The sequence below is a fragment of the Cucumis melo genome, chromosome 11, assembly GCF_025177605.1.
Source record: "Cucumis melo cultivar AY chromosome 11, USDA_Cmelo_AY_1.0, whole genome shotgun sequence".
In the NCBI taxonomy this organism is placed as follows: domain Eukaryota; kingdom Viridiplantae; phylum Streptophyta; class Magnoliopsida; order Cucurbitales; family Cucurbitaceae; genus Cucumis; species Cucumis melo.
This window is the reverse complement of record NC_066867.1, coordinates 27,971,362-27,997,925: the sequence shown is the minus strand read 5'-3', so window position 1 is coordinate 27,997,925 and position 26,564 is coordinate 27,971,362. Positions and strand designations below refer to the sequence as shown.

The following is a 26,564-nucleotide window of genomic DNA, read 5'->3' as shown; positions in this document are numbered from 1 at the left end:
TACTTGTCTACATCGTGTCTGTTGCCTGATGCAATTTACTCAGTCAAAATTGCATCGTATCAAGACACGTGAGTTTTTCATTAAAAATTGATAAGAGGTTAAGATTTTAATATTCTTTAGTTTATGCAAATAAGATATTTTGCAAAGTCAAAGTTTATAAAAGATGGGCGTTCTTTCATTCACTGCATTGATTATACAATAATCTCCTTCATATTACTAAACTTGAAATTTTCTTATATAGGTCGTTAAGAAAGGAGACACCCTTTTTCTTGGTCAGTACCTCTTTACTGGAAGTGAAACATCTGTCTGGTTGGAGGTAATGGGGCATATTGGTAGGGATCTTCAAATTTTTTTTCACTGTAAGGAATCGTGGTAAATGATGTTATGCTGAGTTATGTCTGTCGGGGATTTATCAGGTTTTCGAAGTGAAAGGAGATGATGTTGGTTGTGTGGTAAAGAACTCTGCCACGTTGGTTGGTACAATGTACACTTTGCATGCTGCTGAAATTCACATTGATCTTCCAACACTTACTGAGAAAGGCAAAGAGTAACATTCTTCAGTTTCCTGTTTGTTATGTCTGTTAAGTCTCTTTGATTGCTTGCAATTAGCTTATACAACCTTAACATGATTGGTAGCTCATAGTATTTTTTGATGCTGACTGGTGACTTTAGATCATAGCTACGTGGGGAGTAAAAAACAAGATTGACTTCCTCTCTCTGTCACATGCTAGACATGTGGAAGATGTTTGACAAGTATTATTTCCTTGCATTGAGTCTTCACTTTAAACAAATGATCAATTGTGGGTGATTTGACTATGTTGATTATTACAATAGAGGATATTGATTGCTAAATTAAATTTTTATGTAGGCTCGACAATTTCTTTCTAAGCTAGGTGACCTTAACCAAACTCAAATATTTGCAAAGATTGAAAGTGTAGAGGTAAGTCATTGTCAGCTCACTTTTTACTCGTATTCTTTACCATGGTTACGTTAGGATTGATTATTTCTGTTTTCTACATTGTTACAGGTGCTTTTGTTTCAGAAAACTGCCCTTTATAGATGTAATATGGCTGGAAAGCCTGCTGTTTTAACTCGTGTGGTAGACAGCATGACTAACAACTTGAGACCTACACGTGCAGTAGCTACCGATGTTGCCAATGCTGTACTTGATGGTGAGTTATTCAATTTTTAAATCTCTATTGTTTAAAGACCGAAGATGTAGGGATTTTTTAAGTCATGGTTCTTTTTAATGATGCTGAAGATTGGGTTGAACTTTTTAAAATTTATCTATTTTATGTTCAATTGTATCATTCTATTTAGTATGAATCAGGGTTCTTAGTTCCATTCTTGACAGGGGATATGATTGTATGACGTTTTTTTATAACCTGTCTTCTCATGAGTTTGCAGGAAGTGATGCAATTCTTCTTGGGGCTGAGACATTGTGTGGATTACATCCAGTAGAAACCGTTTCAACCGTTAGTAGAATATGTGCTGAGGTAATTTGTGTGTGTATGAGATAGAAACACAGCTTTTAAACCCCAAGCTTTATGTAGTATAAGGTATTTCCATTCCTTTATTCATTACTATTTCATTAATGAATTAATGAAGGCACAACTTTAATTTGGAGAAAAAAAACATTTAACGTGAGGTCATGAGTGCACTAAAAGGACTACAAAAGGGCTTGTTAAAGGGAAGTAGAAGGCAAACCATACATGAAAATAAAACACAAACCCTTGCCGGGAAAGGATAAAGTTACAAGTAAAACAAAGGAATATCTCTAAAAGTGGAGGTTGTTATCGCCAAAGAAAATGCTGCATGCTTTCAGTTATAACCACCGTTTAGTGCTGCATTCTTTTGTTACTCTGTTAAGTCTCTTTAGGTAAGTTTCTCCCCCATAAAAAGAACTAAAAAGTTTCTTTGATACTATTTAAAGTAAAAAGAGAAGGGAAAACATTCTAAAATCCTGTGCACTAAGGGGCTCGTGAGTTAGAAAAAGTTCACCAAACTGAAGGTGGAACCTTGACAGAGGCCATAGTTTCTCCCCATCCCCTTTCTTTTAATAAGAACTCTTGCATTTCTCCCTATCCGCATTTGTCCCATTATTACCTTGATTCTTTTAACATCGAAACAGAAAATTTTTGTTGATCAAATGAAAATATTACCAAGGAACTAAGGAAGTTACGGAAAACTTCCAATCGAGGAATTCAAACATCCCAAAGATAGAAACAAATAATTACAATAAAATCTCAACACTCCAACCAAATGATAAAATAAAAACCATAAGCTACCCAGTTCTGAAGTTTCAAGGAGAGTAAATTCGAAGAAAGCTAACCTACCTAAGAACCATGAATTCATTTCCAAAGGAACATCTACAGTAAAGGCTATTTGCTGCGTTCAATCTCTTCCTTTATATGCCTACAAGCCATGTACGTTAATCGCCACTTTTGTGCTTGTTTTAGCATTTTCATCTTTTTTAGATGGATTACACTACACTCAAAGATTGGTTTAGTTAGAATTTTGTAAGAGAAAAGGAGGGAAGATACAAAATGTCATAAACATGAAAAAGCATAAGATCGATCCGTATTCTGGTTTCAAAAAGCAATCTTTGACCATGCTTCAAGGTGAGATAATACATAATGTCATAACCATGCTTATTCTTAATACTAGTTTATTCTTTCGTCTTTTATGTTACGATTCAGTTAGTAAAAAGGTTCATTGTCATCCTTTTGTTATGAAGTTCTTATCTTAGTGAATAGCTTTTCATGAAAATTTGGTATCAACTTCTTACCTGCTCAATTGATTATATGGCTTCCTCGGTCCAGTTTGGTTGAAGGGATTTGTTTGTTTTGCAGAACTGGGTTCAATAAATCTGGTTACAGCTTCGAAAAGGTCATTGGCATGTAGTTCAGCAACAAAGGTAGTGGTACTGGTGGGTTCAATGGCTTTTCTTTAGAATTCCTTAATGTTACAATATTATTGGTCACGAGGCCTTTCTCGTTTTTCATGCGTACATGCTCATTTATCTTGAAAACCTTTGTTGTTGTTGTTCAAACTTGGTTGAAGCTGTTGAAGACCTCGGTCAGTCTTCACTTAAACATATTTTGGACAACTTTGTGTGGATAATTGCAATTGTCTCTCTTCCTGGACGAATTTTAGCTGCTTTACGAAGGGGAAGGCAGGTTAGCCCTCTCGCTCCATTGTTTCTTGATTGTCATCTGTGCTTGTTCAACAATGATATATTTTGTTTGTGTTTCTTTTCTCTGTTTTTTTTTATCATAGGTTTGTCTTTGTGGAAAATATGTATAAAGCAAAATATTCTTCAAATTACGGTAGTAGATTTTTTATAGACAACATCTCCATGACTTTCATTTGCTTGCAAGTAGGAGTTAACTGAGTACTCAAACTACTTTTAACTAGTATGTTAGCCATAAATGGGTATGATATTAAAGTGAAAAGTTTGGAACGATCAAATAATTACGGTGTTTCTAGTAAAGATTAGAGAATCCTTAATATTCTAAAGCATAAAATATTACGTTAGTAAGTTGTTTAAGACTTCGAAAGGCAGAATCGTACCATTGAGTTCTTTGCAGCCTGAGTTATTGAACAATAGTTTGAACTATTTTACTTATTACCATCAGTTGGACAAGTGTAGTTCAACATTTTGTTTGTTCGTTTTCATTCATCAGTCTCAAGTGACTATAGTTGAAAGTTCATATGATTGACAATTGAATTTTCTCTGGTTACATGGGTTGGTGGCTTCTGGGAACTTTACTAGTTTCAGTCAATAAGTGATTGTAGTATTGGAGTATCACATAGGCTACTTGGACAGATTATACAAAATTTGTTTTTCCCTTTTTATACTTGATAATGGTTGATTTCATGCAGTTGCAACAATTTTTTCAATTTCTGGAAATCGAGTTTGATAATGTTTTGCTGGAAAGAAAGAGCTTCAAAAACAATTCCAGGCTGCTTTGAAGGAGCATAAGATGATGGAATTGATGTTGGACGAACTTGAAATGATACATGAAAAGGCAACCAACAAGATTGCACTCTTAGAAAGTGAGGTAATGGCCTATCTATCTCCTGTACTAAATGTTATAAATTACATTATGGATGGGTGGAACTGAGAGCAAGTATCATAGTTTTCGATAAGAAGGGGAAGGAGAAATTTATGCAATTGTTATAGGAGAGATTGAACTTTGACATAAAATTTGGTTTACTTTTTATGAGTTGAAAGTTTGCATGTTGGTTAAGAACCGAGTGATGAACTCCATACAGTGCATTAACAAATAAAATCTCTCTCTTTAAATAGGTACGTATATATAGACACACAATCTGCAGTCGTATGTGAATCTATCTTTTTAGACGTTAGAATGTTCAGCAACACTGTTTGCAGTTCTGTTGACCCATCATCCATGTGTAACCTCTCTTAGAATGATATTAACACATAATAGTGTTGACGAGTTCTATAAAACATTAGATATAAATTGATTCTGAGAAATGAATCCTTTTTTCCACTTAGGTTGAGAAACTGGCTTAAAAATACCAGAAAAGCTTCGCTCGTGTTGAATTGAACCATTATATGCACATTTGTAGGAAGGTCAGCATTCAATTAGTTATTGTAGAGGTTGAAAAGGGCTCTTTCGCAGCTCTTGTAGTGTTAGAAGATGCTTAAATTTTTATCTCTACGAATAATTTTTTCATTTTAGCTTTGATCTTATATTTGAATTTGATTTTCTTTTTCGTAATTTCAAGATTGTTCTTTGAGGACAGACCAAGAGCATAATGCTGTTGAGTGAAGGAATAGCGTGATAAGAGGTAAGTGTTTTCCTTTAACTGAAAATAAAGGAGTTTTTTGTTGTTCTTTTTTTTAAGTTATGTAAGATGATAGTATTCTAAAGCTTAACTATTTCTCACTGCATTAAATCATAAATTGACTTTGATGCTAGACTTCATTGCATTTTAGATAGAATTTAACTAGGTGATGGTTGGAAATAGCACCAAAAGTTCTTCATCTTTCACAGATAATACAATTTTTTTTACTAGACTATCTTCGAATTGGATATATCAAGAACAAAACAAATAAACCTTTTAAAAGTGACATGTTTGAACGATCAATTTTGTTCTTGGAGTAAGGACAATGCCCAAATAAGGACAAAGATAAGACTTATGGAATAAAAGTTTTGATGATTTTCCAGGTGAGGTTTGAAAGTATTTGAGAAACCTTTGGTCATTGATCCGGGTAAAATTAGGGAAAATACAGTTGCATGATCGATCTTTAACAATGCAAACTGCTTTCTTTCAAGTTTTGTAGAACTTTTTTTGTTTTAAATTTTTAGTTTAACCTCTTTAATGAAATTTGATAGAAGTTCTTGTTTTCTTTCCGTAGGAATAAAGGGAAATGAAGTATAACCAAACTTGGAACCTTTGCAAGCAAGGGGAGGTTTTCTGTTCCCTTTCTTTTATTTTTCCATCCTTAGAATCTTGCTTAACATGCTTTGAGGACAACTTTAAGTGGGGGTGGGGTTGTAGCTTTGCATGTTCCATGTTCTTTGGGAAATTTTCATTTTGCCAAAAATGCCTAAATTTTAAAAATTTTCAAATTCTCTATTCTTAGAATAAATATCATGCCTACTTTGTTTTTTAGCTTAGAAAACACGTTTGCCTAACCCTTAAGCATGGAGCTTGGGTTTGTGATTGTTTTATTATTTAAATATCTTAAATATGTTGAAAATGCGTACTTTAATAGCTTAGAAATGAGTAAAATGTATGCAATCTATTATATGAATATTGTGAACACTGTACATACTTAATAATATGTGCTGCTGAAAACATGACCTAACTAAAACCAGACTTGCCTAGCCCTTAGAGTACAGCCAGTTAGGTCAAGTAGAATGCGTTGAGTTCCCTCAGTATCAGAACTTGTGTGGGGAACTCTTCACTCTTGGCCTAACCAAAACCAGACCTGCCTTGCCCTTAGAGTTCAGCCGGTTAGGTCAAGTAGAATGCGTTGGGCTCCCTCAGTATCAGAACTTGTGTGGGGAACTCTTTGCTTTTGGCCTAACCAAAACCAGACCTGCCTAGCCCTTAGAGTCCAGCCGGTTAGGTCGAGTAAAATGCGTTGGGCTCCCTCAGTATCAGAACTTGTGTGGGGAACTCTTTGCTTTTGGCCTAACCAAAACCAGACCTGCCTAGCCCTTAGAGTCCAGCCGGTTAGGTCGAGTAAAATGCGTTGGGCTCCCTCAGTATCAGAACTTGTGTGGGGAACACTTCGCTTTTGGCCTAACCAAAACCAGACCTGCCTAGCCCTTAGAGTCCAGCCGGTTAGGTCGAGTAAAATGCGTTGGGCTCCCTCAGTATCAGAACTTGTGTGGGGAACTCTTTGCTTTTGGCCTAACCAAAACCAGACCTGCCTAGCCCTTAGAGTCCAGCCGGTTAGGTCGAGTAAAATGCGTTGGGCTCCCTCAGTATCAGAACTTGTGTGGGGAACACTTCGCTTTTGGCCTAACCAAAACCAGACCTGCCTAGCCCTTAGAGTCCAGCCGGTTAGGTCGAGTAAAATGCGTTGGGCTCCCTCAGTATCAGAACTTGTGTGGGGAACTCTTTGCTTTTGGCCTAACCAAAACCAGACCTGCCTAGCCCTTAGAGTCCAGCCGGTTAGGTCGAGTAGAATGCGTTGGGCTCCCTCAGTATCAGAACTTGTGTGGGGAACTCTTCGCTTTTGGCCTAACCAAAACCAGACCTGCCTAGCCCTTAAAGTCCAGCCGGTTAGGTCGAGTAAAATGCGTTGGGCTCCCTCAGTATCAGAACTTGTGTGGGGAACTCTTTGCTTTTGGCCTAACCAAAACCAGACCTGCCTAGCCCTTAGAGTCCAGCCGGTTAGGTCGAGTAAAATGCGTTGGGCTCCCTCAGTATCAGAACTTGTGTGGGGAACACTTCGCTTTTGGCCTAACCAAAACCAGACCTGCCTAGCCCTTAGAGTCCAGCCGGTTAGGTCGAGTAAAATGCGTTGGGCTCCCTCAGTATCAGAACTTGTGTGGGGAACTCTTTGCTTTTGGCCTAACCAAAACCAGACCTGCCTAGCCCTTAGAGTCCAGCCGGTTAGGTCGAGTAAAATGCGTTGGGCTCCCTCAGTATTAGAACTTGTGTGGGGAACACTTCGCTTTTGGCCTAACCAAAACCAGACCTGCCTAGCCCTTAGAGTCTAGCTGGTTAGGTCAAGTAGAATGCATGCAATTCTTGTGGAATGTTCTTAAAAAAAATTAAAGTTTGTTGAGTTTGAGATTGAATATGGAAATAACTGTCTTTTTTAACTTAAAATTTTGATGAAATTGCATTTCTTTTTTATTTGAGTCAGATTCTTCTTTTGTATCTTGGAATTTTTTTTAATTCATGTTTCTTTAATGTTGAATGGGTGTGAAACAATGTTAGGGTTTGAAATCTTGGTGGAATGTTGGGATGATGATTTAGGAATTAATTCCTCTTTCTTAGAAGGATCTGAATCTATATAAAGATCTTCTTCTCTGTTTCCTTTCATTTGTGGTATCTTGTAGGTTCTTTAATTCTTATTGGAAATTTTTGGATACTCTGAGGTAATTCTTGCTTTTTTTAATAGGTTTTGTTCCTTGTTTTCATGCCATTGTTGAGTATTTCTTGGTTGATTATCAACCATTCTTCCTGTTGGATCTAAAACCCAAATGTCCATACCCAAAGTGAAATTTTTTTGTATAAGAGATACTTCGACGATAATTTTCCATTTACCATACAAGTGCTCTATCTTGAAATGCAAAGGACTCAACTTAGTTACTCTCCACCTTACAGTCATGCAAATCTCAAATCTCTCAAAATTTTTCCTCTTTCGTTTCAGTTGTACATAAAAGAAGGGATAGAAGATTTCTGAAGACAGAGCAATTAATTAGTAGAAGAAAATGAAGAGAAAGGTTAGTGAAGGAAGAAAGAACACAAAGGTTAACTGGTTCTCCTAGGTTTATTTTCTTTATTGTTTTTCAATCTATGTGAAGAATTTTACCAAATGAACTCTCTCTCAACTTCATTTATGACTTCTTTTGCATGTAGAAATTTAAAGGATATGCTTCAACAATGAGCCTAATGGTTACATCAGAAAATAGGTATTTTGTTTTGATTTTTTTTCTAACTAGCTTGGTTAGCATGGCGAAGCATTGCCAGAGGTATGGATCTTTACAACACAGGTTTCTGTTTTCTCAATTTCTTCTCTAATGAAGTGATGCCTAATATCTCTGTGTTTTATTATATTGTGAAACTGGTGATTCTTAGTTAGATATATTATGCTCTACTTATTACAATATATTTTGATTTTTGCTTGTTTGATTTTGAATCATTCAATAACTCTTTTGCTTTCAAAGTTTGAAATCTCCACATCACATTTGACTTATCTGTCAACTAAAGAGCTTGCATGAATATTGATTGAGATATTAAGAAGCTTTTATTTTTCTTTCGTGTTTCCAATTTTGCATTGATTGACAAATTTGCATGGAGGGCATTGTAAGCTCTATTTGAACAAAAATGTGATTAATCACTTCTGCTTGCTTGTTTTATGGAGTTTTCTTTCTTAGCTTGAACGTTGTTTCAAAATTTCAAGTTTTAAAACGTGACATAACAAAGGGAAACATTAACAAGTAAGAAAAAACAGTACGCACATGCATATATATGTGAATATGTGAGTCTAAATTCATGTAATTTCACTGTCAAATTTTCAAGAATGAACTGACTCAATTGAATTCCAATTTTATTCATTCCAATTGCATGATTGAGTTTGATTTCTAAAAGATGTAGGTTAGAAAAGGAGGTGAGCTAATATGAAATGGAAGAACCATAACAAGAGGAGTACTGGATTTGTTGAGAAATGGGAGAGAGACTCCATGGCTCCCATTTGTGAAACTTTTGCAATCGATGTTAATGTCGATCTTGACAGGTAATGTTAATCTGTTTAAGTTGAGAGGTTTGGAATACTTCATGAAAGTAAGTTTGATATAGTTCCTAATTTAATGTTGGTTTAGTAGAGATACAAATATAAGATTCGATCTTGGTTCTTTTTGCATGCACTTGTGAAATGTTTTGGGAAAAAAAATTAAGTTTGCTGAATTTGAGATTGAGTATGCAAATAACTGTCTTTTTTACCTGAAATTTTTGATGAAATTGCATTTCTCTTTTGTTTGATTCAAATTATGCTTTTGAATCTTGGAAACTTTCTTGATTCATGTTTTTGTAATGTTGAATGGGTTTGAACAAAGTTGGGGTTGAAATCTTAGAGGAATGTTGGGATGAGGATTTAGGAATTAATTCCTCTTTCTTAAAAGAATCTGAATCTATACAAAGGTCTTCTTCTCTGTTTCTAATCATTTAAGGTAATCTTATAGGTTCTTTAATTCTCGGTGGAAATTCTAAGATACTCTAAGGTAATTCTTGCTTTCTTAATAGGTTTTGTTGTTTGTTTTCATGCCATTGTTGAAAATCTTGAGGTTGTTCTTGATTGTTCTCCGACTAGGTTTATCTTCTTTGTTGCTTTTCAATATGTGATGAACTTTACAAAATAAATCTCTCTACACCTCACTTTTGACTTCTTTTGTATGTAGAAATTTAAAGGATATGCTTAAAAAATGAGCCTTATGGTTACATCAGAAAATAGGTATTTTGCTTTTGTTTCTTTTCGTCCCCCACCTTTACAAGTAACATGGAAATTGCCACTTTGGTCTATTTGTCAAGTAGTTCAAATTCGATTACATAAAGGCATCATATGAATTTTGTTTTCTCTAACAAATTGGTCAGCATGTTGAAGCATTGCTCGAGGTATGGATCTGACAACTTCGATTTCTCTTATCTCAATTTCTTCTCTAATGAAGTGATACCTAATATCTATGTATTTTATTATGTTGTGAAACTAATGATTCTTAGTTAGATAGATTGTGCTCTAGTTATATCACTAGAACCTGACTCTTCGCCTTTGGCCCTTGTCCTTGTACTGAGGCCAAGCGTAGGATAATTGCTTTCCCTTTCTCTATTTCATTTCTTAGTTATTCATTCAATCTGCGAACGCTTAAGATAATCTGTCTAATACCTCTACCGCTCTGTGGGATATGTAATTCAAAGGAAAGAGAGTTTCAAGAGGCCGACGACCACGTAGTAATATTCTTTAGTTTATGCAAATAAGATATTTTGCAAAGTCAAAGTTTATAAAAGATGGGCGTTCTTTCATTCACTGCATTGATTATACAATAATCTCCTTCATATTACTAAACTTGAAATTTTCTTATATAGGTCGTTAAGAAAGGAGACACCCTTTTTCTTGGTCAGTACCTCTTTACTGGAAGTGAAACATCTGTCTGGTTGGAGGTAATGGGGCATATTGGTAGGGATCTTCAAATTTTTTTTCACTGTAAGGAATCGTGGTAAATGATGTTATGCTGAGTTATGTCTGTCGGGGATTTATCAGGTTTTCGAAGTGAAAGGAGATGATGTTGGTTGTGTGGTAAAGAACTCTGCCACGTTGGTTGGTACAATGTACACTTTGCATGCTGCTGAAATTCACATTGATCTTCCAACACTTACTGAGAAAGGCAAAGAGTAACATTCTTCAGTTTCCTGTTTGTTATGTCTGTTAAGTCTCTTTGATTGCTTGCAATTAGCTTATACAACCTTAACATGATTGGTAGCTCATAGTATTTTTTGATGCTGACTGGTGACTTTAGATCATAGCTACGTGGGGAGTAAAAAACAAGATTGACTTCCTCTCTCTGTCACATGCTAGACATGTGGAAGATGTTTGACAAGTATTATTTCCTTGCATTGAGTCTTCACTTTAAACAAATGATCAATTGTGGGTGATTTGACTATGTTGATTATTACAATAGAGGATATTGATTGCTAAATTAAATTTTTATGTAGGCTCGACAATTTCTTTCTAAGCTAGGTAACCTTAACCAAACTCAAATATTTGCAAAGATTGAAAGTGTAGAGGTAAGTCATTGTCAGCTCACTTTTTACTCGTATTCTTTACCATGGTTACGTTAGGATTGATTATTTCTGTTTTCTACATTGTTACAGGTGCTTTTGTTTCAGAAAACTGCCCTTTATAGATGTAATATGGCTGGAAAGCCTGCTGTTTTAACTCGTGTGGTAGACAGCATGACTAACAACTTGAGACCTACACGTGCAGTAGCTACCGATGTTGCCAATGCTGTACTTGATGGTGAGTTATTCAATTTTTAAATCTCTATTGTTTAAAGACCGAAGATGTAGGGATTTTTTAAGTCATGGTTCTTTTTAATGATGCTGAAGATTGGGTTGAACTTTTTAAAATTTATCTATTTTATGTTCAATTGTATCATTCTATTTAGTATGAATCAGGGTTCTTAGTTCCATTCTTGACAGGGGATATGATTGTATGACGTTTTTTTATAACCTGTCTTCTCATGAGTTTGCAGGAAGTGATGCAATTCTTCTTGGGGCTGAGACATTGTGTGGATAACATCCAGTAGAAACCGTTTCAACCGTTAGTAGAATATGTGCTGAGGTAATTTGTGTGTGTATGAGATAGAAACACAGCTTTTAAACCCCAAGCTTTATGTAGTATAAGGTATTTCCATTCCTTTATTCATTACTATTTCATTAATGAATTAATGAAGGCACAACTTTAATTTGGAGAAAAAAAACATTTAACGTGAGGTCATGAGTGCACTAAAAGGACTACAAAAGGGCTTGTTAAAGGGAAGTAGAAGGCAAACCATACATGAAAATAAAACACAAACCCTTGCCGGGAAAGGATAAAGTTACAAGTAAAACAAAGGAATATCTCTAAAAGTGGAGGTTGTTATCGCCAAAGAAAATGCTGCATGCTTTCCGTTATAACCACCGTTTAGTGCTGCATTCTTTTGTTACTCTGTTAAGTCTCTTTAGGTAAGTTTCTCCCCCATAAAAAGAACTAAAAAGTTTCTTTGATACTATTTAAAGTAAAAAGAGAAGGGAAAACATTCTAAAATCCTGTGCACTAAGGGGCTCGTGAGTTAGAAAAAGTTCACCAAACTGAAGGTGGAACCTTGACAGAGGCCATAGTTTCTCCCCATCCCCTTTCTTTTAATAAGAACTCTTGCATTTCTCCCTATCCGCATTTGTCCCATTATTACCTTGATTCTTTTAACATCGAAACAGAAAATTTTTGTTGATCAAATGAAAATATTACCAAGGAACTAAGGAAGTTACGGAAAACTTCCAATCGAGGAATTCAAACATCCCAAAGATAGAAACAAATAATTACAATAAAATCTCAACACTCCAACCAAATGATAAAATAAAAACCATAAGCTACCCAGTTCTGAAGTTTCAAGGAGAGTAAATTCGAAGAAAGCTAACCTACCTAAGAACCATGAATTCATTTCCAAAGGAACATCTACAGTAAAGGCTATTTGCTGCGTTCAATCTCTTCCTTTATATGCCTACAAGCCATGTACGTTAATCGCCACTTTTGTGCTTGTTTTAGCATTTTCATCTTTTTTAGATGGATTACACTACACTCAAAGATTGGTTTAGTTAGAATTTTGTAAGAGAAAAGGAGGGAAGATACAAAATGTCATAAACATGAAAAAGCATAAGATCGATCCGTATTCTGGTTTCAAAAAGCAATCTTTGACCATGCTTCAAGGTGAGATAATACATAATGTCATAACCATGCTTATTCTTAATACTAGTTTATTCTTTCGTCTTTTATGTTACGATTCAGTTAGTAAAAAGGTTCATTGTCATCCTTTTGTTATGAAGTTCTTATCTTAGTGAATAGCTTTTCATGAAAATTTGGTATCAACTTCTTACCTGCTCAATTGATTATATGGCTTCCTCGGTCCAGTTTGGTTGAAGGGATTTGTTTGTTTTGCAGAACTGGGTTCAATAAATCTGGTTACAGCTTCGAAAAGGTCATTGGCATGTAGTTCAGCAACAAAGGTAGTGGTACTGGTGGGTTCAATGGCTTTTCTTTAGAATTCCTTAATGTTACAATATTATTGGTCACGAGGCCTTTCTCGTTTTTCATGCGTACATGCTCATTTATCTTGAAAACCTTTGTTGTTGTTGTTCAAACTTGGTTGAAGCTGTTGAAGACCTCGGTCAGTCTTCACTTAAACATATTTTGGACAACTTTGTGTGGATAATTGCAATTGTCTCTCTTCCTGGACGAATTTTAGCTGCTTTACGAAGGGGAAGGCAGGTTAGCCCTCTCGCTCCATTGTTTCTTGATTGTCATCTGTGCTTGTTCAACAATGATATATTTTGTTTGTGTTTCTTTTCTCTGTTTTTTTTTATCATAGGTTTGTCTTTGTGGAAAATATGTATAAAGCAAAATATTCTTCAAATTACGGTAGTAGATTTTTTATAGACAACATCTCCATGACTTTCATTTGCTTGCAAGTAGGAGTTAACTGAGTACTCAAACTACTTTTAACTAGTATGTTAGCCATAAATGGGTATGATATTAAAGTGAAAAGTTTGGAACGATCAAATAATTACGGTGTTTCTAGTAAAGATTAGAGAATCCTTAATATTCTAAAGCATAAAATATTACGTTAGTAAGTTGTTTAAGACTTCGAAAGGCAGAATCGTACCATTGAGTTCTTTGCAGCCTGAGTTATTGAACAATAGTTTGAACTATTTTACTTATTACCATCAGTTGGACAAGTGTAGTTCAACATTTTGTTTGTTCGTTTTCATTCATCAGTCTCAAGTGACTATAGTTGAAAGTTCATATGATTGACAATTGAATTTTCTCTGGTTACATGGGTTGGTGGCTTCTGGGAACTTTACTAGTTTCAGTCAATAAGTGATTGTAGTATTGGAGTATCACATAGGCTACTTGGACAGATTATACAAAATTTGTTTTTCCCTTTTTATACTTGATAATGGTTGATTTCATGTAGTTGCAACAATTTTTTCAATTTCTGGAAATCGAGTTTGATAATGTTTTGCTGGAAAGAAAGAGCTCCAAAAACAATTCCAGGCTGCTTTGAAGGAGCATAAGATGATGGAATTGATGTTGGACGAACTTAAATGATACATGAAAAGGCAACCAACAAGATTGCACTCTTAGAAAGTGAGGTAATGGCCTATCTATCTCCTGTACTAAATGTTATAAATTACATTATGGATGGGTGGAACTGAGAGCAAGTATCATAGTTTTCGATAAGAAGGGGAAGGAGAAATTTATGCAATTGTTATAGGAGAGATTGAACTTTGACATAAAATTTGGTTTACTTTTTATGAGTTGAAAGTTTGCATGTTGGTTAAGAACCGAGTGATGAACTCCATACAGTGCATTAACAAATAAAATCTCTCTCTTTAAATAGGTACGTATATATAGACACACAATCTGCAGTCGTATGTGAATCTATCTTTTTAGACGTTAGAATGTTCAGCAACACTGTTTGCAGTTCTGTTGACCCATCATCCATGTGTAACCTCTCTTAGAATGATATTAACACATAATAGTGTTGACGAGTTCTATAAAACATTAGATATAAATTGATTCTGAGAAATGAATCCTTTTTTCCACTTAGGTTGAGAAACTGGCTTAAAAATACCAGAAAAGCTTCGCTCGTGTTGAATTGAACCATTATATGCACATTTGTAGGAAGGTCAGCATTCAATTAGTTATTGTAGAGGTTGAAAAGGGCTCTTTCGCAGCTCTTGTAGTGTTAGAAGATGCTTAAATTTTTATCTCTACGAATAATTTTTTCATTTTAGCTTTAATCTTATATTTGAATTTGATTTTCTTTTTCGTAATTTCAAGATTGTTCTTTGAGGACAGACCAAGAGCATAATGCTGTTGAGTGAAGGAATAGCGTGATAAGAGGTAAGTGTTTTCCTTTAACTGAAAATAAAGGAGTTTTTTGTTGTTCTTTTTTTTTAAGTTATGTAAGATGATAGTATTCTAAAGCTTAACTATTTCTCACTGCATTAAATCATAAATTGACTTTGATGCTAGACTTCATTGCATTTTAGATAGAATTTAACTAGGTGATGGTTGGAAATAGCACCAAAAGTTCTTCATCTTTCACAGATAATACAATTTTTTTTACTAGACTATCTTCGAATTGGATATATCAAGAACAAAACAAATAAAACTTTTAAAAGTGACATGTTTGAACGATCAATTTTGTTCTTGGAGTAAGGACAATGCCCAAATAAGGACAAAGATAAGACTTATGGAATAAAAGTTTTGATGATTTTCCAGGTGAGGTTTGAAAGTATTTGAGAAACCTTTGGTCATTGATCCGGGTAAAATTAGGGAAAATACAGTTGCATGATCGATCTTTAACAATGCAAACTGCTTTCTTTCAAGTTTTGTAGAACTTTTTTTGTTTTAAATTTTTAGTTTAACCTCTTTAATGAAATTTGATAGAAGTTCTTGTTTTCTTTCCGTAGGAATAAAGGGAAATGAAGTATAACCAAACTTGGAACCTTTGCAAGCAAAGGGAGGTTTTCTGTTCCCTTTCTTTTATTTTTCCATCCTTAGAATCTTGCTTAACATGCTTTGAGGACAACTTTAAGTGGGGGTGGGGTTGTAGCTTTGCATGTTCCATGTTCTTTGGGAAATTTTCATTTTGCCAAAAATGCCTAAATTTTAAAAATTTTCAAATTCTCTATTCTTAGAATAAATATCATGCCTACTTTGTTTTTTAGCTTAGAAAACACGTTTGCCTAACCCTTAAGCATGGAGCTTGGGTTTGTGATTGTTTTATTATTTAAATATCTTAAATATGTTGAAAATGCGTACTTTAATAGCTTAGAAATGAGTAAAATGTATGCAATCTATTATATGAATATTGTGAACACTGTACATACTTAATAATATGTGCTGCTGAAAACATGACCTAACTAAAACCAGACTTGCCTAGCCCTTAGAGTACAGCCAGTTAGGTCAAGTAGAATGCGTTGAGTTCCCTCAGTATCAGAACTTGTGTGGGGAACTCTTCACTCTTGGCCTAACCAAAACCAGACCTGCCTTGCCCTTAGAGTTCAGCCGGTTAGGTCAAGTAGAATGCGTTGGGCTCCCTCAGTATCAGAACTTGTGTGGGGAACTCTTTGCTTTTGGCCTAACCAAAACCAGACCTGCCTAGCCCTTAGAGTCCAGCCGGTTAGGTCGAGTAAAATGCGTTGGGCTCCCTCAGTATCAGAACTTGTGTGGGGAACTCTTTGCTTTTGGCCTAACCAAAACCAGACCTGCCTAGCCCTTAGAGTCCAGCCGGTTAGGTCGAGTAAAATGCGTTGGGCTCCCTCAGTATCAGAACTTGTGTGGGGAACACTTCGCTTTTGGCCTAACCAAAACCAGACCTGCCTAGCCCTTAGTGTCCAGCCGGTTAGGTCGAGTAAAATGCGTTGGGCTCCCTCAGTATCAGAACTTGTGTGGGGAACACTTCGCTTTTGGCCTAACCAAAACCAGATCTGCCTAGCCCTTAGAGTCCAGCCGGTTAGGTCGAGTAAAATGCGTTGGGCTCCCTCAGTATCAGAACTTGTGTGGGGAACACTTCGCTTTTGGCCTAACCAAAACCAGACCTGCCTAGCCCTTAGAGTCCAGCCGGTTAGGTCGAGTAAAATGCGTTGGGCTCCCTCAGTATCAGAACTTGTGTGGGTAACTCTTTGCTTTTGGCCTAACCAAAACCAGACCTGCCTAGCCCTTAGAGTCCAGCCGGTTAGGTCGAGTAAAATGCGTTGGGCTCCCTCAGTATCAGAACTTGTGTGGGGAACACTTCGCTTTTGGCCTAACCAAAACCAGACCTGCCTAGCCCTTAGAGTCCAGCCGGTTAGGTCGAGTAAAATGCGTTGGGCTCCCTCAGTATCAGAACTTGTGTGGGGAACTCTTTGCTTTTGGCCTAACCAAAACCAAACCTGCCTAGCCCTTAGAGTCCAGCCGGTTAGGTCGAGTAGAATGCGTTGGGCTCCCTCAGTATCAGAACTTGTGTGGGGAACTCTTCGCTTTTGGCCTAACCAAAACCAGACCTGCCTAGCCCTTAAAGTCCAGCCGGTTAGGTCGAGTAAAATGCGTTGGGCTCCCTCAGTATCAGAACTTGTGTGGGGAACTCTTTGCTTTTGGCCTAACCAAAACCAGACCTGCCTAGCCCTTAGAGTCCAGCCGGTTAGGTCGAGTAAAATGCGTTGGGCTCTCTCAGTATCAGAACTTGTGTGGAGAACACTTCGCTTTTGGCCTAACCAAAACCAGACCTGCCTAGCCCTTAGAGTCCAGCCGGTTAGGTCGAGTAAAATGCGTTGGGCTCCCTCAGTATCAGAACTTGTGTGGGGAACTCTTTGCTTTTGGCCTAACCAAAACCAGACCTGCCTAGCCCTTAGAGTCCAGCCGGTTAGGTCGAGTAAAATGCGTTGGGCTCCCTCAGTATCAGAACTTGTGTGGGGAACACTTCGCTTTTGGCCTAACCAAAACCAGACCTGCCTAGCCCTTAGAGTCCAGCTGGTTAGGTCAAGTAGAATGCATGCAATTCTTGTGGAATGTTCTTAAAAAAAATTAAAGTTTGTTGAGTTTGAGATTGAATATGGAAATAACTGTCTTTTTTAACTTAAAATTTTGATGAAATTGCATTTCTTTTTTATTTGAGTCAGATTCTTCTTTTGTATCTTGGAATTTTTTTTAATTCATGTTTCTTTAATGTTGAATGGGTGTGAAACAATGTTAGGGTCTGAAATCTTTGTGGAATGTTGGGATGATGATTTAGGAATTAATTCCTCTTTCTTAGAAGGATCTGAATCTATATAAAGATCTTCTTCTCTGTTTCCTTTCATTTGTGGTATCTTGTAGGTTCTTTAATTCTTATTGGAAATTTTTGGATACTCTGAGGTAATTCTTGCTTTTTTTAATAGGTTTTGTTCCTTGTTTTCATGCCATTGTTGAGTATTTCTTGGTTGATTATCAACCATTCTTCCTGTTGGATCTAAAACCCAAATGTCCATACCCAAAGTGAAATTTTTTTGTGTAAGAGATACTTCGACGATAATTTTCCATTTACCATACAAGTGCTCTATCTTGAAATGCAAAGGACTCAACTTAGTTACTCTCCACCTTACAGTCATGCAAATCTCAAATCTCTCAAAATTTTTCCTCTTTCGTTTCAGTTGTACATAAAAGAAGGGATAGAAGATTTCTGAAGACAGAGCAATTAATTAGTAGAAGAAAATGAAGAGAAAGGTTAGTGAAGGAAGAAAGAACACAAAGGTTAACTGGTTCTCCTAGGTTTATTTTCTTTATTGTTTTTCAATCTATGTGAAGAATTTTACCAAATGAACTCTCTCTCAACTTCATTTATGACTTCTTTTGCATGTAGAAATTTAAAGGATATGCTTCAACAATGAGCCTAATGGTTACATCAGAAAATAGGTATTTTGTTTTGATTTTTTTTCTAACTAGCTTGGTTAGCATGGCGAAGCATTGCCAGAGGTATGGATCTTTACAACACAGGTTTTTGTTTTCTCAATTTCTTCTCTAATGAAGTGATGCCTAATATCTCTGTGTTTTATTATATTGTGAAACTGGTGATTCTTAGTTAGATATATTATGCTCTACTTATTACAATATATTTTGATTTTTGCTTGTTTGATTTTGAATCATTCAATAACTCTTTTGCTTTCAAAGTTTGAAATCTCCACATCACATTTGACTTATCTGTCAACTAAAGAGCTTGCATGAATATTGATTGAGATATTAAGAAGCTTTTATTTTTCTTTCGTGTTTCCAATTTTGCATTGATTGACAAATTTGCATGGAGGGCATTGTAAGCTCTATTTGAACAAAAATGTGATTAATCACTTCTGCTTGCTTGTTTTATGGAGTTTTCTTTCTTAGCTTGAACGTTGTTTCAAAATTTCAAGTTTTAAAACGTGACATAACAAAGGGAAACATTAACAAGTAAGAAAAAACAGTACGCACATGCATATATATGTGAATATGTGAGTCTAAATTCATGTAATTTCACTGTCAAATTTTCAAGAATGAACTGACTCAATTGAATTCCAATTTTATTCATTCCAATTGCATGATTGAGTTTGATTTCTAAAAGATGTAGGCTAGAAAAGGAGGTGAGCTAATATGAAATGGAAGAACCATAACAAGAGGAGTACTGGATTTGTTGAGAAATGGGAGAGAGACTCCATGGCTCCCATTTGTGAAACTTTTGCAATCGATGTTAATGTCGATCTTGACAGGTAATGTTAATCTATTTAAGTTGAGAGGTTTGGAATACTTCATGAAAGTAAGTTTGATATAGTTCCTAATTTAATGTTGGTTTAGTAGAGATACAAATATAAGATTCGATCTTGGTTCTTTTTGCATGCACTTGTGAAATGTTTTGGGAAAAAAAATTAAGTTTGCTGAATTTGAGATTGAGTATGCAAATAACTGTCTTTTTTACCTGAAATTTTTGATGAAATTGCATTTCTCTTTTGTTTGATTCAAATTATGCTTTTGAATCTTGGAAACTTTCTTGATTCATGTTTTTGTAATGTTGAATGGGTTTGAACAAAGTTGGGGTTGAAATCTTAGAGGAATGTTGGGATGAGGATTTAGGAATTAATTCCTCTTTCTTAAAAGAATCTGAATCTATACAAAGGTCTTCTTCTCTGTTTCTAATCATTTAAGGTAATCTTATAGGTTCTTTAATTCTCGGTGGAAATTCTAAGATACTCTAAGGTAATTCTTGCTTTCTTAATAGGTTTTGTTGTTTGTTTTCATGCCATTGTTGAAAATCTTGAGGTTGTTCTTGATTGTTCTCCGACTAGGTTTATCTTCTTTGTTGCTTTTCAATATGTGATGAACTTTACAAAATAAATCTCTCTACACCTCACTTTTGACTTCTTTTGTATGTAGAAATTTAAAGGATATGCTTAAAAAATGAGCCTTATGGTTACATCAGAAAATAGGTATTTTGCTTTTGTTTCTTTTCGTCCCCCACCTTTACAAGTAACATGGAAATTGCCACTTTGGTCTATTTGTCAAGTAGTTCAAATTCGATTACATAAAGGCATCATATGAATTTTGTTTTCTCTAACAAATTGGTCAGCATGTTGAAGCATTGCTCGAGGTATAGATCCTGAAAACTTCGATTTCTCTTATCTCAATTTCTTCTCTAATGAAGTGATACCTAATATCTATGTATTTTATTATGTTGTGAAACTAATGATTCTTAGTTAGATAGATTGTGCTCTAGTTATCATAACATAGGCTGCCCGTCTTGGACTTCCAATAACTCATCCTTATATCTCTGGAACCTGACTCTTCGCCTTTGGACCCTTGTCCTATTACTGAGGCCAAGCATAGAATAATCGCTTTCCCTTTCTCTATTTCATTTCTTAGTTATTCATTCATTCTGCGAACTCTTAAGATAATTTGTCTGATACCCCTACCGCTCTGTGGGATATGTAATTCAAAGGAAAGAGAGTTTGAAGAGGCCGACGACCACGTAGTAGGGGTGTTGATTCTTAAAGAGAGGGATGAAAGGAAACCTTTCATGCCTTCGAATGAAGGAAGGCCGGACGATGAGGGCGGAAAGATCTAAACTCCTTTTCTTCGTGATCCGTCTACTGATTATTCCTCAAGACAGCTAACTCCTGTCTCGGTCCTTAGCTCGGGTCCTATTCTATCCACCTTGTGAACTCGGCGGCTTAGTCTGATGCTTTGTCCCACTCTCGCATTTTAATGAATGTTACTTCTTCTTTTTATCTCTCTCTTTCTTCCTTCTCTCCTGCTCTGGGAGAAGAGAAGCCTGGGGTAGAAGAGGGAGAGCATATGATCAACCTTTTCACTCAATTAGATTACGTCCTTATTATTACATCCTTCTCATGCTAATTTCTATCTATGATTCCGAGCTATTTCTTCCCTCTCTGCATCGATCTGTGGTAGTTTAATCTACAGGTCTGACCTTTCGTCCTCTTCCTGTTCTCGCTGAGCCTGACGCATCGAAATCCTACAGATTCCTGTCAATATAAAGAGTTCACCCTTGGTCCAACTTTCATTTGCAAGAAAGGATGTGTCGAGCAAGGTAGTCCAATAGTGAGAAAAGTCTACAAATACTAGCATAGTACTAAGGAATGAATACATCATGGCTGAATAGGTGGGTGCTCAGGCTATCAGGCTTAAGGCTATAGGGTTGGCAAGAAGGGGGAGCTTCTATTACTGAATTACTTTTGTGATTCCTTCCTCAGCAGCCAGCACTACTTCAGCTACAGCTAGAACTGCTGCAAGAAGAGCTACGTGGGCATCGAAAGAGATCGGCTGCTGTCTTCTATTTGAGCTACTAATCTCTGTCTCGCTCAAATCAATCCTTTTCCATCTGGTTGAGCTTATTTCCTACCGAACTGAGAATGAATCTGACCTATTCTTCTCCACTCTCGTGGCTTCTCTTGATCCTTCTTCTCTAGACTCTGTATCGATCAGTATGATAACCTTTCTAGGCGAGTGTGCCCTTGTTGGGGATGAGGATGCCTCCGAATCCATTAATAGAAAGGGGACAGATCCTATTCAAGAATCCTACCTACTCTGCCTCTTTCTTCTTCTTCTTCCGATTCTGATTAATTCATCATCCATGAATAGGCAAAACCTCTATTTTCTTTATCTGCTTCCTTAAGTCGATCTTTCTCATAATGCTAGATAGAGTTCTCCTTCTCATTTTTGACTATCGGATACTTTTTATTTGAGAATGACCGCTCCGTAGGTGAAGAGGCCAGACTACTCTTCCTGCGACTGCAACCTCCACTTAGAGAGATTCCCCAGCCGCAACCTCCACTTAGAGAGACCGACTATCATCTATGAAAGTGGAAAATCATGATTCCGAAGGGGACCACATTCTAATGCATGCCTATTTATAGCTGAGTATAGCAAGTTCCTAGGGAGTGAAATTCAAATCTAGACTAGACCTCTCATCAACAAAAAGACTACAACCTAAAAGTTTAGGGCTAGCCCTTGATCTTCCCTCTGACACCTGACTCCCCCCGTCCGCCATTGGAAAGACCAATTCTCGGCTGCTATGTATGCTAGAGATTGAATGCCCTTGCCTCTTCGCGACCCTTTGGGTCGACCGAGTGCCTTTCCTTTCTACTGCGCTTTGGGTACAGATTATCAGATTGATTCTTTCGTAGAGCTATTTCATCCATTCCTTCTCATGCATACATTCTATGCATAATAGCTTTGAGAAAAGCAACTTTCTCATCTGCTGAAACCCTAACATCAATTTCTGAGGGCAACTAAACTGAAACTTCAGAGTTTCTACACTCACTTTTGCCTGGGAAAAGAAGAAAAATCAAGCGCATGGTACGTAGCCGACTCTCACTCCTGTACGGGCTTCTGCTTCTCAAATTCTTTGAGCCTTTGTTCATTGATGCATTCTTCTTTATTAAGAACACCTGGAACACAGTCAAACCGTGAATTTCGTGATTCAACCCTGAAGTCCATTGGTCAACAAAGCAGCCTCATAGCTATCCCTTGACTTCTTCCATTCGAGCTACGAGACCAGAGGTCTCTTGCCCCACTATGCGGTAAAAGAGCAAGGATATCGAACCATTCCTAGACTTAACCTATATAAAGACCTGCTGCACTAAAGACACCTAAAGCAGCTCAGCTCGATGAAGAAATCGACCTAGTGCCTCAGGCTGGGAAGGAGGAGAGAAATTTGAACTAGCTTTCCAGAGGAACTAAAAGAGGAAGAACTCTTCTCTGAAAGGTGCAAAGGACCAAGTCGAATTTATCGCCTTAATGAACAAGAGGTCGACCTAGACCGCAGAGTGGGATCTTGTTTTTGAAGTTAATAAGGCTCTACCTTTTATACGAGAATACTTGGTGCGATAAGCCGATGCTTCAGACGCTGCTCTTGTTCGATCAATGGAAAGATGCCTTTCCTTTTTTTCTACTAGGATTCCCAACTCGTTTTTCTAAGTAAAAAGACCTTTATTTGACACCTCGTACCCCCTTTGTCTTTCATCTTTTGTTAACAATTAATGAACAAAGGTGCGAAACTCTATGAAGGGTAGCAAGGGGCCGTGGATAAAGATGTGCTTCCAAAAGCTATTGCGGAAATGAGATACTATAAATAGTCTATAGTATATAAATAAAGGTTGGGCGCCTTATTCAGAGATATTATGGATGCGACTCGCTTTGTAATTAATACAAACGATGTAATCCTGAATCGTTCATGTAGAGACATGAAAGTGAGAGCATCCTATGTAAGGGGTTTACATAAGACAGAACCATGAAATAGTCACTTTTGCGATATAACGTCGTTTACTGTTCAAAACTGACTATATCGATTATTAATGACCTAGGTAACTTAATCTTAATCCTAAGCTAACTGTGAACTCTTGTTCTCACGAGATTATCTTTAGATATGCATAGGTGAGGGCAACTCATTAGCGTTGGCCTAATAAGTCTCCCATTTCAGGGGTAAGATTGGGTGGATAGATGAGAACATAAGGTGCAAGACGAAATTCACTCTTACTCGCTTTAGGGTTAGTAGATAGGTTCTTCTCTTAAGAACTGAATCCAAGTCTTGAACAAAGGGGCCCCACTCTCTCATTGGTCCGAGAGAGATTCGATTTACAGGTTGGACCTTAAACCAATTGTTCAATAGTGGATCAATGAGACTTAAGGAACAAGACGTAGCCTCGGGGGTAAAACAGTATTTTGACCCAGCCGAGGTTATGAACAACCTATGAAGGATTAACTTATTGATCATGGTTATATCAAATGGACACAAATATATCTATAGTGAGGGAAGTGCAACTACGGGACTTGGAATGATCCGTTAGTTAACGAATGTTGATTATCTCAGTATAAAAGAGTTTAGCCTGTTAATCTCGGATCGTTGGAGCCCATGATCTATAGGTCCATTAGATTCCTCTGCTAGCTCATATGGAATAAACTTAGAACAATATGATGGAATGAGTCGAATTGTTTGAGGAGAGGAGAGAGAAACCGACAATTATATGTGATATAGCCGTTGGTTTTAGATTACTAATAGAGCTTCATGCTTAAATTAGATTTAAATATTAAAGATATGAATGTGAATTTATATCTGGAAGCTCGAAAAAGATGGAAATAGTCAAAGTTGTAAAAAGTCAAAATGTTGACTTTTGACTTTGAAAAATCAAACTTTGATCGGCAATATATTCAAATCTGATTTGAATCTTGAGAAAATAAATGTGGATTCATGCTTGGAAGGTCAAAATTAGTCAAAACGGATAAAATTGTAAAAAGTCAAAATGTTGACTTTTTGGTTTGAAAAGTCAAAGTTTGACTTTGACCAAATGACAATTTTATCCTTTGACTAAAGTTAGTGGGAAAATCCAACGTTTTGTTGGATATACCTACTAACTATAGTAGGCTAGGTGTTAACAAACTATAATGAGATTAAGCCCACTAATGATTAGTGGGTTATGTGTTGTTGGTCTGTTTGCATGCACATGCAACTTTGCATTAAAAGCCTCTATAAATTGGGCTCTTTTGGCCTCAAGGAAAAAGGTTGGCTTATTTTCTAAAGAAAAAAATTGGGCTATTTTTTCCTAAAAAAAAATCAAACCCAACCCATTTCCATATTTTTCCATTTTTTTCTCTCTCTCCCGATTTCCTTCATTAAACGGGTCCTACAACCTGGTTTTGAGTCTAGAGGATAGTAGGTCAACCCTAGTGATGGTTCAAGCATCAATAAGTACTTCGAACATAAGTTTTTCCTAAAAACCCTAATTTTAATTTTTTTTTCAATTTAGGGTTTTTTGTTAATTAATTGCAATTAGAGTAATTATCCGATCTGTTTCCGCTGAATTGTATGCTTTTCTATCATCTCGAACCCTTTCCTGCTCGGTAAGAAGATAAGAAGACAGGAAAGAGAGAATTAGGAGATCATTAAAGAGATCATGAAACTGAATTAGTTATGAACACCGCTCCGTGGGTTCAGATGAATGAGAGCTTTTGAGAGAAACTGAAAGAACTCTGTTTCGTTCTTCTTCTCGTTCATAAACCTTGCACAAGATCTCCTCAATTTCATCTCCCCTCTCTCTCTCCCGTAGGTCGAGTATCATCTCACCTCTTTCTCTTTCTTTGAAACTTAAATCAACTCTCATTTTCTCTTTGTCTTTCTTCTTTTTTCTCTCCAACACAGTCAAGCCCTTTGACTCCTGATCATGAAACTGAGATTGATTCCGACCCTCTCCTTTGGATGTAGGAGTCTTTGCACTCATGTAAAATGACTGCAAAATCAACCTCTATCCAGCTTTATATAAAGGCTCAAAGAATTTGAGAAAGCCTTAAAGGAATCAGACTCATTGTTAATACCAGGGGCAAGGAATAAGACGAGAAAAGAGGTTAAGATGAGAGAGGAGAATATTGAGAACCTTCTATTTGTCAGAAAGCTTAATATGGAATCCTTAAATTCAGTCTTTCATGGCCTATCGTATCGGCCTTTCCGACAGTATAATAAATGAAATAATGAATTTCTTTCCATCTTATCCGTTCAGGAATCGCCTACCCCTTTCATCCTATCTTTGGGGTCTCTCTCGCTCCGTGGGGTCTAAGTGAGGGCTGAAGGAGTGAATCTGATTTTTGGGTCTATGCCTATTGTCGATCATGTGGTCAGTTTCCCTGTGGAAAGCAAAAGGAGGAAGTACTCCTTTAGCCTCCGATTCCATCCTTTCCCTCACAAGTAGGTCGAGCAAGCACTCCTTAGTAAGATCAAGCAGAAGCGAGAGTTGGAGGCATAAGATAAAGAGAAAGCCATTAGTATTCTCTCTTCCGGAAGTCTCAGTCAGAGTTCAAAAAGGGAAGGTCTTCTTTCTTCCATTCTTCTTGGTGCTTTCTTTTGGTCTTGAATATCAGAAAAATGCATTGATTTAGATCTCAATCGATTTCCTTTTTAGCCTTTAGTGAGCATTCCACTACATAAGTAAGAAGAAGATGAAGTCCGATCCCACTTTCAGGCTTGAGGCTAGTTCACTCGGGTAGTTGAATTAGGATAGATGGACCTCCTTCCCTTTACATCCGCTACGATGGTCACTTGTCGGCTAATAGCCTCACTTCCATTTCTTTGACCTGGAAAATACGTGTCAATCATGACAATCCCAATAAAAAGAGAAAGAAGCCAAGCGAGAGGTCGACGAACTCAAATCGTGATATGAAAGCAAGAGAGAAAGAACCGGATTCAAAACCTAGGGTAAGGCTGGAAGGAAAAAAAAGAGAAAATGAGACTCATCAGAATTTAGGGCAAGGAAGACTCCTACTATGGGGTCTTAAAAAAGAGGCTAGAATCCAAGTACCAAAACAGAAATAGGCCAATGGGGTCTTAAAAAAGAGAGAAAGAAAGTTGCGTTTGACCGCGTAGAAGGAGTACGGTCTGGAGGACTTTTCCACCCGTCCGAAGGACTTATTTATCCACTAAAATGGCGTAGGTTGTGTCGCAGGTTTGAGATAGTAATGCAAATCATCAAAACCAACGGACTCGTTTATCCATATAATTGCATTTTGACCATTTTAGCGATTTATGATCCTATTCTTATTATAT

General features: G+C 36.7%; 1 protein-coding gene across 17 annotated transcripts in view; it reads left to right on the top strand.

Moving 5' to 3' along the window:
* The window catches only part of LOC103503100 (pyruvate kinase 1, cytosolic-like), a 105,307-nt gene that overhangs the window by 25,225 nt on the left and 53,518 nt on the right, over positions 1-26,564 (top strand). For 2 of the 17 annotated variants that reach the window (XR_007824877.1, XR_007824879.1), the window contains 3 exons: positions 10,297-10,371; positions 10,472-10,602; positions 10,728-10,746. Coding sequence is in view for 14 of the 17 variants with exons in the window: in XM_051091738.1 (XP_050947695.1) it covers positions 6,006-6,994; positions 16,384-16,605; positions 16,717-16,827; positions 17,050-17,533 (1,806 nt within the window). In the remaining 3 variants the exon portion in view is untranslated. Of the gene's footprint in view, positions 1-241; positions 317-868; positions 941-1,027; positions 1,173-1,407; positions 1,497-2,852; positions 2,930-2,962; positions 3,180-3,885; positions 4,065-4,755; positions 4,819-5,389; positions 7,106-10,296; positions 10,388-10,471; positions 10,603-10,727; positions 10,747-12,907; positions 12,985-13,118; positions 13,235-13,940; positions 14,119-14,809; positions 14,873-16,383; positions 16,606-16,716; positions 16,828-16,938; positions 17,691-18,144; positions 18,218-18,353; positions 19,231-19,675; positions 19,715-26,564 lie in introns of those variants that run through there. The other 15 variants (XM_051091751.1, XM_051091745.1, XM_051091743.1 and 12 more) reach the window with 15 other exon arrangements.